Source organism: Takifugu flavidus, chromosome 7 (genome assembly GCF_003711565.1).
Source record: "Takifugu flavidus isolate HTHZ2018 chromosome 7, ASM371156v2, whole genome shotgun sequence".
Taxonomy (NCBI): Eukaryota; Metazoa; Chordata; class Actinopteri; order Tetraodontiformes; family Tetraodontidae; genus Takifugu; species Takifugu flavidus.
In genome coordinates this window covers 13488327-13500708 of record NC_079526.1, presented here as the reverse complement: position 1 = coordinate 13500708, position 12382 = coordinate 13488327, and the positions used below count along the sequence as shown (strand labels likewise).

The following is a 12382-nucleotide window of genomic DNA, read 5'->3' as shown; positions in this document are numbered from 1 at the left end:
CTGATGATGTGACCAAGAGTCTTCAGACCCATTTCGTATTTTTTCACGAACCTTTTCATTCCGTCACATTTGCAGAGATTAACCCTTTGGTTTGAGTCTGATAACCACAAAAACATCACTGTGCTGATGTCTCCTGGGAATCCCTTTGATTTTCTCCCTCATAATAATCAATGAGCGTTGGTATGTGTCTGTGTCAGTCCGGCTGGTGTTAAAGTCACTGACAAACAGTGCTTTTCTGCGCTCCACGCGCACATGACAAGTCTCTTCCACTTCTGGTTAGGAGCTGTTTTGAATTGCAGGATGTGTGCGCGACAGGAGCGGCACTAAACGAATGTTCTGACCTCTGGAGCAGCTAAACTTCTTCAATCACACTTTCTGAACTTCATGAAAGGCTGAATATCCCTCAGAATGAAGTAGTAATCACTCAAACCATTCGGTGAAATATGGTGATGAGGTAGCTCAAAGAGAAGCTTTTTACATCTACAGCAGTTAGCTGCAGTTAGCATTTGCATATCCTCTAAGGAACTACTGGTTAAATATCTTATGACTCCTGGCGTCACAATAGTCTTCCCACAAGCGTTAGAGACCTCTTCGTGGAATAGACTTCTTATCCCGTTGATTTCAGCTCAGTGGGAATGGTGACACACTGATTAAGGCAATTAGGAAACTCTGCTGTGGATCCCACAGGATTCCACCAATCTTCGGAGCGTCCATTATCCCTTTCTTACATTCGTCACGTAACGGAACCCCGACGGCTGCAGCGTCACGTTACCATGTCCGCTCCCTTCATACCTACACGGAGCACGGCTAGAAGGAGGGTTAAGGATTTTTGTCATGACCGACATCGGCCGTGGTTCCCGTTGTTCCTGCTCGCTTATATGAGGTCGTTTGTTCGGCAGCTGACCCTGCAGCTGACTCCGCCTACCTCGCGTATTGGCCCTGAAACGGTCACTTACCAAATTACATCCTTTTAACCCGGCTGTCAGTCAGACACTTACTGGACTCAACCCCCCAGGGACAGTCTTCTGTGTCTGTGACAGCGCCCCCTCCCTCGCTGCTCTACACAGATAGAAGGAATAAAGTGGCTTTTACGCTCCGTGGGCTATTTATTCTCAATCACTTGCACTAAAATTGTTGAAACAGAGAAATTAAAGACGAGTGCATCTGAGAATAGCCAAATCCGACTGGATCTATAGGTCAGTGAAAGCAGCCTTCTTGGTTTACAGGAAATCTTGTTGCATCATAAATGTGTGTAAGTAATGAGAGCTGGGATCTGAGGTCGATCAGTGTGTGTTTGAGGTTGGCGTGTTGCGGTTGAGACACACACGGCAAAAAATATGATGTATTAGAAGTGTGTATTCTGTCCCTGTGTGAATCCCGTGGGCTCCACATATACGAAGCACGGCCTTCTGCTCTGTAATGGGCTTTTACCAAAAGGGACTATTTTATCACATTGATGCAACATCAGAGTGTGTGTGTGTGTGTGTGTGTGTGTGTGTGTATGTGTGTGTGTGTGTGTGTGTGTGTTTGAGGGGGTAGGCGTTTGCAACAGTGAAGCCCTCAAAGTATATGAATATGGTTTTATTGATGTTACTATGTTATAGTCAGAGCCTTTTGTCCTGTTTTCCTTTGTGTTTTTCTTTGTGTTTTCTTGGCTTTGTGTCTTCCTGAGATTTTTCTTGCCTCTCTGTGTGTGTCATTGTGGGCCTTGTTTACTCGCCGCGTGTCCAAGTGAAATCGATTCTGTCTACAAGATAACCAAGTTATCAAACTGTTTCATTGACTGTTTGTCCCTTCTCTCTGTCTCTCACCTCCTCCCGTCTCCTCGCTCATTTCCTCCCCAAATCCATTTCCCAACTCCTCTTCATCGGCATCCCCCTCCCCACCACCACCACTCCCATCCCAGGCCGACAGACCTGTCCACCTGAGAAGTTCGACTGTGGGGGTCCCACCAGCAAGTGTGTCTCGGTGTCATGGCGATGCGATGGGGAGCGAGACTGTGAGAATGGAGCAGACGAGGAGCAGTGTGCTGCCGGTAGGTTTCACTTTCTCCTGAGAGAATAAAGCAGGTGAAATATGCAACATCGGGGTCGTTGGCAGGAGGTGACGGGAACTTTTAGTTTGTCTTTGACTTTTTATCGATGTACAAATATTACAAGTGTTAAGGAAGCGCTTAATTTTCATTGTGTGTCAGTATCATGGAGCAGTGCTACTGTCACTGTAAAACTCAGTAGTAGCAGATTGTGTGTTTGTTTTTGTGAGTGTGTGTGTGTGTGTGTGTGTGTGTGTGTGTGTGTGTGTGTGTGTTGTGTGTGTGTGTGTGTGTGTGTGAGAGAGAGAGAGAGTGAGAGATCTTTGTTAGCATAATGTTCTCATCATCCCTCAGGCACAGTGACATTCCCACATCTGCTGGAGGTGATGAACAATGCAGCGTCGTGCACATGCATGTATAATTAATGTGCTGCACACACACACACACACACACACACACACACACTATCCTCATAATCTTCCCACAATGTCCACAAGCTAAATTTTGTGAAACCATTTTTTTTCCACCGTTATCATCATAACATTCTATCTTTTTATGAAAGGTACAGGAAATAAATGTTAATTACTCCTATTCGATCGTTCTCTTTTAGATTTTGATGTATCTCATTGCAGTTTACGAGCTCTTCATGATTAATGTAAAGGACCTGGGCTTTCCTGCAGAAACTGAACATGCCGTGCATGTGCCTTGGTGATGCAAAGGGCTGAAATATATACATTTGCCGCAGCTCCACCACATTTTACCAGCCCCCCCCCCCCCCCATTCCCCTTCGTTCGTCTGTTTTCTTTGACTTTCCCTTCATTTATCTCCCCGTGTTGCTACCTTGTTGAGTGCACCACCATGACCGTCCTGCTGCCGTAGTAAAGCATCCTGAGCTTTGGTCCTGGTCACCTCTGACATCCCTCTCTTTGAAAAGAGTGTTTTCTCTCCTCTCTGGTCCATCTCAGCCACCTTTTTCATTCCTTTTTATAGGTTCAGCGTATTGATGTTGGGGTCACTCAGACAACATCTGTTTCCTGTCTTTATCTTGGACCCCTTCGACCTTCTCTTAATAAATCCCTTCAAACTTCACGATAACTGATTTCCTGCTTCAGCGTTGCTATAAAAGCCCACAGAGATCTGCTTCAGGCCCAGCGTCCATCTTGTTGGATCAAAATCATCATATTTTGGTCTGGTGCTAAAAATGGGAAACACTTTGGAATAAATACTTACTTTAGTTACACATTTTCTAAAATACTGATCTTGAAATTTTGGCTTTATTTTGAATCGCGCATCTTAAACTGCTGTGACCTTGACTTGACCATGAAAAGGGAATTGAAAAAAAAATTCTGCAAAAATATTTTAAATGTGTTGCTGCAAAAAAAAAAAAAAATAGATTTGACTTTAGAACAGTAAAATTCCCCCCAAAACCTGGTAAAGGGTCTCAGCACAGCAGCTACAATTGGGGACGAGATCGGAAGAGGAGATCTGAAGAACAGGTTACCTAATTGGCTTCGTAGGAACTTTAATTCAAGTTGACGTGAAAGTGCTTCTTCAGACACAAAGACAGGCTTTAGGTTGGTCTTGGGGTAAAAAAGTACCTCTAATGCTGTTTGGTTCCAGACCCGGAGAAAACTCATGGCCCATTTGTAAGGACTTGACAATCTGTCGAGAATCTGTTTCCTGGAAAGCGCTTTGTTTCCCACCACTTCCTGAACGCACCGGCTCCCTGCTGTCAGCTGCCCAGCCTCTGGTGCAGGCTGCACTCAGAGGGGCTCCGTTGGGCCCCGGGGACCTGTTGCTCTTTTCATATCAAACTGTGCTACAGCGCTACATTCCAGCAAGATGCTGGCAGCTCGATACCCACCGGGGAGGCGCTATTTGGTGTTTCATAGCAGGGCATGAAGGCTCGGGAGTGCGCATGTGTCGGGGTGTGTTGTTTGTGCAGAGGGGGGAGCAGATACCTCACTGCTGTTCTGTAGATATGAAGTAATTTACTCTAATATTTGATAATAGATCCAAATGGCTGAATAAGAGTCCACCCACGAGCCATCAGGTGTGCGAGCGTGAACCTTTGCATACGCACTGCTGTGGCTTCTTTTATCTTCAACTAGGTTTCCAGCAGAAGAGGCGACTGCACGGTAACCCCCCCACACACACATCTCGTAGTTCCTTCCCATTACATCCTCCTTCATTTATAATCCTTTGACTGCTCTCACCGTGTGCGTAGGTGTCATGTAATGGCGCCCTCATGCTCGAACAGGCTCGCCGCGCCACCACGGGTGTTTCTGATTCTTGTAGAGTCAGGAGGCTGGTTCCTTACAACCAGCTCGTCCTCTTGTTGCTGTTTTGCTCCAACTTTGCTCTGTACCTGTGGAAACAATGAACTCAGAGTATCTTTAATTCATGCACGTCTCTTCATTCGTTCTCAAAGACCTACAAACGCTGTAATGTCGTCACGGTCGTTTGGTTTGGCTGACATCACATCTGCCAGCTCTCTTTTCTTTCTCATCAACGTTGACGTAAAATAGAACCTTTACTCTAATGAAAACGTTGTTTTTCTTTTGCCAAACCTGGAAAAATATTGTCAGATGAGCAAAAATAATACCGCAGTGCATTTTCGTGTTTCCTTTTTACTCTGCAGAGATCGTCTATCTATGCTAAATAGCTAATGAGCTGCTATTTACAGCAAGTTCAATGCATTTATTTCAGTATTTAGACAAATGTTTATTTTCCATACACCTTTGACACACATCTACACTTTGGCTCTGTTGATTAACTACAATTAAACCACTTACTTCCATTTTTCTCAGCTAATTTTCCCAGGTAATTGCAAAGTTGTTCTCCATGTAAATTTCCTCAGGCGATGGTCTTTAATGTGGCAGACGAGGACACGAGGTTGAATTTTACAGCTAAAAAAAAATAAAAAAACAAGGTTTTGGTCATACAAATGGTAGTAACGGCATTATTTAGCATCTATTGTGAAAATACAGACTGCATGTACGTATTCTGTGTGTGTGTGTGTGTGTTGGGGGGGGGTAATATATGACTGTTGTGTGTGTTCAACGTGGGGGCAGATTTAGAGTCTCTGGGGTGAGCTGTTATTGCATTAAATGGCTAATTTGGAGTGAAATATCACATTATGAGCGCCGCTTCCCTCCTGCTTCACCTGTCCAGCATAAATCTGCAGCCCGCTGAACTCCGGGACTGGACTTCCTTCAGCACATTTCATCCACTGCAGCTGCTCTCCAGGCGGTTAAAAGCTGATATTGAGTTTATGTGCACGTGTGTGTGTTTGTAGGTGTGTGTGTGTTTGTCATCATGAAAGAGAAGGAATTTCCCAGGTGGACAGCAGCCTAACAGGAGCCGTTTTTCAGGGATATTTGTGTGTTTTTTGCTGTTACACATCTTCAGTGACGTCACAGGAAAAATCGGAAAACCCGGAAAACCACGACCACCCGTTCAATGACCTGTAAGGAAATAACAGCATTCACCTTAAGGAATGCACCGATTCTACGACGACACGTTTAGTTTTAGGAAACACAATATAAAACAAGGAGGAGAAAGATCCGCAGTCGAACCTCCGAGTCTACGTTCGGAGGAATTGGGAAAATCCAGGAATCTTTCGTGAGGCTTTAAAAATCTCTGACGAGCTAAAGTGCAGCTCGTTGACATTCAATTTGTGCTCTGAGTAATGACAACATTTAAGGCTTCGGTTTCACGGGCGCGTTAAAGCGTTTGACTTTCCATTACGAGGAGATTTTCAGCTTCCATGAGGGAAGCTGCAAACCTGATCATTTCATTCCGAGTTCTGTGAGGTCATTTAGGCTTCCTGCCCCCGTGCAAACACAACACCAATGCCACTGAAGTGATATACAGTATCTTGGCTCGGATCCTGGTCAATCCCATTTGGGCCGTGCTTTAAATTCCTGCCTTCTGTTTAGAAGTCACTGCTAAATGTATTCAGAATTCCATCTCCCTCTTTACTGTCCGAGGATTCCATTAAGGACAGAGGACGGTTTTTATTGCACTTGTCGGAGCTGAGGACCGACTGTTGCTCAGCCGTTGGTGTGTGTCTGCGGCTGTCGGAGCCTCCAAATGTGCTGAAACTTGAAACAGACTTTTTGATTCTTCTGGGATGAAATTCAGATCAGGGAATTTTTTTTTGTCTGACTTCGCAAACACACACGTGTACTTACATAATGCGTGAAGTGTTTCCCAGCTTTTACACCAACCTAAGCCCAATTCTAACCTCAACCTTAAAACCAGGTCTTAACCCCTCAAAATGTCCTCACTTTGCTAGTAGAACGCAGATTTGGTACTCAGAAGAGCACACACACACACACATACACACACACACATACACACACGCAGGGCAATTCTGTCCAGCCTGCTAAATGTTTCATTATGTCCTTCTCTTCCCTCTTCTCGTCCTTGTCTTTCTTCCACTCTGTTTAATCTCCTACAGAACAGCACATTTCTACACCTGCACCTGCGTCTGACGGGGAAAATGGTGCCTGTTACCCTGCAAATGCTGCCATAACTAAAAAATGAAAAAGAAAATCAGATTCAGGGATCAATTTGTGAATCAAACTCCTGTAGTCATTTCAGGATTCTGCAGTTTGAAACCGCCACCCTGTAATTGTGCAACGCTGCTTTTACGTTCGAAGCTGTGTTATTTTTAATCTGCCGTAGGTGTGGAGGCGTTGGAGAAGTGGATCATAATTCATTAGTGGGACCTTAACAGAGAGCTTGTTTTCCTAGAGCTGTGCTCCTTCTGCTAATTCTCAAGCTCATGCTTCAGTTTTATGAAAAATAGCATCAAATTTGATAAATATACACTGTCTACATCAGGCTTCTGGTCCAGACGCTCCCTTAAAAATGGTGCATTTTAAGATATAACAATAGTTGCTCCTGCACATTTGCTTTGGTATGGTGATGGTCCTGCCTTCTGGTAGCTCATTTAGTGGGAACTGGGAGGTACAGCTCATGGAATGACTCCTTTTGCTCTTGTTGGAAACCAGCAGAAGTGCTGGGAACCAGCAGAAGTGCTGGGAAGACCCCCAGACGGCTGCTGTGCTCAGCTGCTGGTGAAAATAAGGTTTTTAGACAGCGAGCAGTTGCTCTGCTCAGCCCACTGATGGTAACTCTGAACGCCAGTGTGGTTTTTAATGGTCATTTATTGAACTGATTTTCTATTTCCCTCTTGCTTTTCTGGAATTTGTGTTTTGTTTCTTCCCAGCAACCTTATAAATATACAGTAGGTGATGATTTGGGTGTAGTGTTTGAATCAACAATCTGTCCCCTCCTGTGTCGGGCTTCAGTTTCTGCTTAAATCGTCTCATGTCGTGAAAAATATTCTCCTGCGCACCTGGTAAAGCGAGGCTAGCCAGCAGTGCACACGCGTGGTTGGACGTGCGGGCGCAGGTGTAAACGCCTCCGCGCCACGGCTCGCTGGCTCACATGTGAGGCCGGAGTTGCATCGGACTCAAGGCTGCGGAAACATGAATCTCTGTAATTAGTACAGAAGGTATACAGGCACCACTCAGCCCAAGCTACAGCTGCAGGCAGCTTATTTCCATCACTGCTGCTATATTAGACATAGAGGCCACCAAACATGGGGAAATGTTTGACTTGGTACATCGCAGAGCCAGTAATCCACAGTTTGCTAACTTTGTGACTAGCTAGCCAAACTAGCCCTGTTCGGAGAGCTTCAGTCTGTAACTGTTTGACTGATGTTCATGTAGACACGTGTGTGTGCATCTGTTTGAGTGTGTTCTGTAATGATTGTGTTCGGATCGGTCAGAGGGATCATTTGTCCTCCAGGCCAAGGTCAGTGACCTGTGGCGCTATCGCTCTATTCTATCTATTAACTGTCCAACGGGGGATCTGAGGGATGGATGGATGAAACAAAGGTGCGATGCAGAGTTAAACACACTCACGTGCGGGTGACTGAGGTCACTGTGGAGCTGTAATCACCTTTAGATTACTGATGGCCAATTTAAACTTGTAATTAGTGGACTGCACCACTGTCCAGACCCAGATTTAGAATACAAGTATATTGAATCCAAGATATTTTCAGTGGAGTTTCTGAAGATAATTAACATCCTTGTCAACTTTGAACATTTTTCTTCTGACTTTACTTGTCTGACATTCCAGGGATATGTCCTTTATGATAAAAAAAAATAAAATAAAAATGCCATTTTCTTATCAACTCTGCCATTGAAGCAGCTTTACCCACCGGGCTCCCCTGAGCACGTCTGCGCTCCGGATCACTTTTGTTCCGCTGCCACGACATCACACTCACCGAGCGACTGACGGAAACCTCCTTGGTAGGTGTCGGCTGATGCGCGGTGAGGTTAAGGAAGTGTCGAGGGAACGGTTTTGTGGAGAGCCGAGGGCCTCTTGTGCTCTGTGTCGACTTTGAGGAAAGTTCTCTGAGACGATTAACTTTATAACTTTATTTGAGGAAATTCTGTTAACTCTTCGGTTTCAGTATTATTTGTGTCTCGTTAGGAAATAACAAGCAATTGATGTGGATATTCATGCCCCAGTGCTACGCCAGTTTCAGTTGATGACAAGACCGATAGCCTCATTTCTGTAAACTTTTATAGGGGGAAAAAATTGTCCAATGTTGGGGAAAAAATGCACTAAAACTGTTGTCCCACCATCCAGGCATGTGCCAGTGATGATGTTTACACAGTCCTGTTAATTAAATTACTTGGATATGAGTGTGACGTGATTAGCATGCTAGCACTAATAGCTTGCAGGGAATCCTGTAGCTTATTATCATAATGAGTCCCTTTGGCACACTGTGTGGGTGTGTGGAGGGGTGGGGGTGGAATTAACTGAGCACTTCTGTCAGTCACACCGAGAGTTAGCGATTAACAAGTTGGTTGTATTGTAGAAAATATTAATCTATTGGGTTTGTCCGACCTACCTGGGTTTATTTAATGTCCCAAACGACGAGAAGAAAACGCGCCGCTTACCATCACGTTCACGCGATGTGTGAAAGAAAGAATCCAAAATGCTCTGAAAATGGCACACATCCGGTCTCCACGGCATTCCTGTGGTAACATTTGCTCGCAGGCAGCAACGTGCACCTGCATCTGTGCTCATAACACACCTGCTTCCTGCACCGCTTCAAATGAGCTGGGTTGGTTTGTAGCAGTTGACGCATGCTGATATTGAACACATGCTGATCAGAGTCTATTACCAAGTCATTAATAACTGTGTATCTTTTTTGGTGCTCTTTCCCAGTTTGATGGTTCCCGCTCCTCATTAGTGTCGACATACATCCGCTTGACTTCAGATCACGCTCCTTTTTTTTCCTTTACCAAAAGGCAATAACTCAAGAGCAGGCTCACATGAACTGGAATTACCCTTTGCTTATTAACGCCAACGCTGGAACTCAAATGTTTTCTGTGTTTCTTCATCTCCAGCTCAGAGAACGAAGATGTCAGATTCCTTCTCCCCCAAGGAGCTGGAATATATTCAGCTAACTCCGCCTGACCTCCACAAACATTGTCTTCAGCTGACCTTCCACCTGGCTAACTTGTCTCCATCCTCCCATAGATGGCAAGGCCTGCCCCTCCACCGATTTCCAGTGTCGTAACGGGAAGTGCGTGGCGCCGATCTTCGTCTGCGACGGCGACAACGACTGCGACGACGGCAGCGACGAAGACAAGTGCTCGGCTCCGACCTGCGGCCAGCACGAGTTCCGCTGCAACGACTCGGAGTGCATCCCCACGCTGTGGAGCTGCGACGGCGACCCGGACTGCAAGGACAAGTCGGACGAGTCCATGGAACGCTGCAGCCGCAGGACGGAGCCCAAGAAACCTCGCTGCCCCGTGGGCGAGTTCCAGTGCGGCAGTGGGGAGTGCGTCCACATGAACTGGAAGTGCGACGGAGACGCCGACTGCAAGGATAAGTCGGATGAGGCGAACTGTCGTAAGTGTGCGGCGAATCGGCATCAAAGGGGCTTTTCCTTCTTTAATCGGCACAAATATAGCCGATGCAGTTGCTACGGCAACCTCGGGACCACCTTTTCAATCTCCAAAGAGTGACCTTGATGTCCAGAACGCTGTCTCAAAGCTGAATTCCACCACAGTGTTCGTTACAACAATGGGAATTTTCCTGAAATTGGAAAAAGGTTTTTAATTTGCTTTTGTTAAATTGTAATAAACACCATAAAGTAAGTGTAGAACAGTAACCAGATATTCCTCGTGGCTCCACGCTGCTCCCGTTCTCCTTATGTGGTGCTCCCCAAAACCTTTGAGGGCTAATGTTATCGGGATTATTAAAGAGTAAGTTGCTATGCAACCATGTGACTTGTGGGAACGCGACAGGGAGCGAATGCGTGCGTGCGTGCGTGTGTGTGTGTGTGTGTGTGTGTGTGTGTGTGTGTGTGTGTGTGTGTGTGTGTGTGTGTGTCAGTGAAGCTCAATCACAAGAGACCCCCATCTGTTCTGCTCTTCACACACCCACTCACCACTTTTGAAGATGGCAGCAGCTTCACACATAGAATGTGACATGAATCCACACCAGACACGTGTGGAGAGACCCACCGCGTGTTAACGTGCGTTTACAGCGACATTTTCATACCAAACGCTCGTCCCACTCGTGTGTAAACACCTAAAAATGAAAGAAAAAGTTGTTATTTTAATCAGGAGACATCCAGAGATTTTCATCTGCACAGATTAAACGACTGGTGTGATCTTTCCATGTCGTTCTCAGTTCCTATGGTTCCTCTCTTAAACAGTTTAAAATGGGCAAATGTAGATTACCTTGTTCCAATGCCAAAATTAAATAGCATTACTTTCATTTTATTACGTACGTTACCACATTCTGTACATCCTGATTGCTTACAGCCTTTTTTCTGTGCTTGATATTAGAGTAATTACCTGAGAGAGCGCAGGAGGGCGATTACATAATTACATGATATCACGACTCCGACACGAGACAGATGCAGGTATTCGGGCCGGCGTTCATTAGATTGTGAATACAAGCGGCTGTAATTGTTTGGGAGCGATGCATCATTTTAATGGAGATTAGAAATGCGGGCGTCATCGCACATCTCCGGGTCGTGCGCTCCTCCTCGGATCGTCCTGTTGATATGATTTCCCACATATTTGAGACATCTATCTCAGTGAGCGTGCGTCATAACTCAGATGTGCTGAGACCAGACACTGTGGGAACGCTGACGGGAGGTTAATTTGCTTGAGAAGCAGCCGAGGTTTATCTGCATTCATAAACACCTGCCGACGGCTGTCCGTTATTAGCTCCACTTGTGCTGGGATTTAGCGTAATTAGCACGCTAATTCGCTGATTCCGGTGTCAGAATATGGTTATGTTTAATTCTTTGTCATTTTAATTCTTTCTCCCAGCGTCTTGACTTGACTGCCACGCCGGCGTGCTCACGTGGGCCGTGCATGTCCACTCATTTGGCGCGAAAACGGGCGGGTGCTGCGTGCCAGGTGTCTTTGTGGCTTCCGCTGCTATCGATCACGTCCGCCCGCGTTCCCTCGGCAGGGAACAGTCCAAAACCCAGCGCATGAATTATTAAACAGCCAGTTAAAAAGACGAATGAGTTAAATAAACCTGCCCTCCGCTGTTACAGAGAGCAGGAATAAATGCCCCAACGCACCTCTGCAGTTCCTCCGTAGATCCGTGTACGTGGGATTTCCTCCGACAGTCGATAAAAACCCACATGATTTTCATTTCCGCCGGATTTTTCCCCTTTATAATCCAGAGTTTGGTTTGACTGATTACCGCTGGGTCGGAAAGGAAGCCTTTAGTTACACTGGTGTTTGCATCTTTACAGGAGCACTTTTGGGAACGGGATTAAATCCGATCAACTGCTCTTGGAAATGTGCCCCTAACTTTTTCCTTCTCCCTGGTGTCCCCCAGCTCTGCTGACATGTCGACCCGATGAGTTCCAGTGCGGTGACGGATCCTGCATCCACGGCACCAAACAGTGCAATAAGGTCCACGACTGTCCGGACTACAGCGACGAGGCCGGGTGTGTCAACGGTAGGAACCGGTTTGCTCTGCAACACTCAACACGTGCACGTCTTCTGAAGCTGTTTTGCTAACCCGGAGCAGCGAGCACAGCTTGCACTTCATCGACCATCGTATTTGATCACCCTTTAAAACAAAATCCCCAACTTTAACACCGCTCGCAGGAATCACTGGGGACGTGAAACAAAGTAGCACAGATGGTTGCGGTTGGCCGCGCTCGTTAAATCTGCCCATTGAGAGATCATTTTTAAGTTAATTTTGCTCTGCCAAAGGGAGAAGAACAGAGGAACAGAAGTGTAAACGAGCGTAATGACGAATTATTTAAGGCGTCGG

At 45.9% G+C, this 12382-nt stretch overlaps 1 protein-coding gene across 4 annotated transcripts in view; it reads left to right on the top strand.

The window, feature by feature from the left end:
- Window positions 1-12382, top strand: part of lrp8 (low density lipoprotein receptor-related protein 8, apolipoprotein e receptor) — an 86880-nt gene that overhangs the window by 49329 nt on the left and 25169 nt on the right. For all 4 annotated transcript variants that reach the window (XM_057037987.1, XM_057037985.1, XM_057037986.1 and 1 more), the window contains exons 4-6: window positions 1907-2035; window positions 9605-9979; window positions 11939-12061. In XM_057037987.1, the coding sequence (XP_056893967.1) occupies window positions 1907-2035; window positions 9605-9979; window positions 11939-12061 (627 nt within the window). The remainder of the gene's footprint in view (window positions 1-1906; window positions 2036-9604; window positions 9980-11938; window positions 12062-12382) is intronic.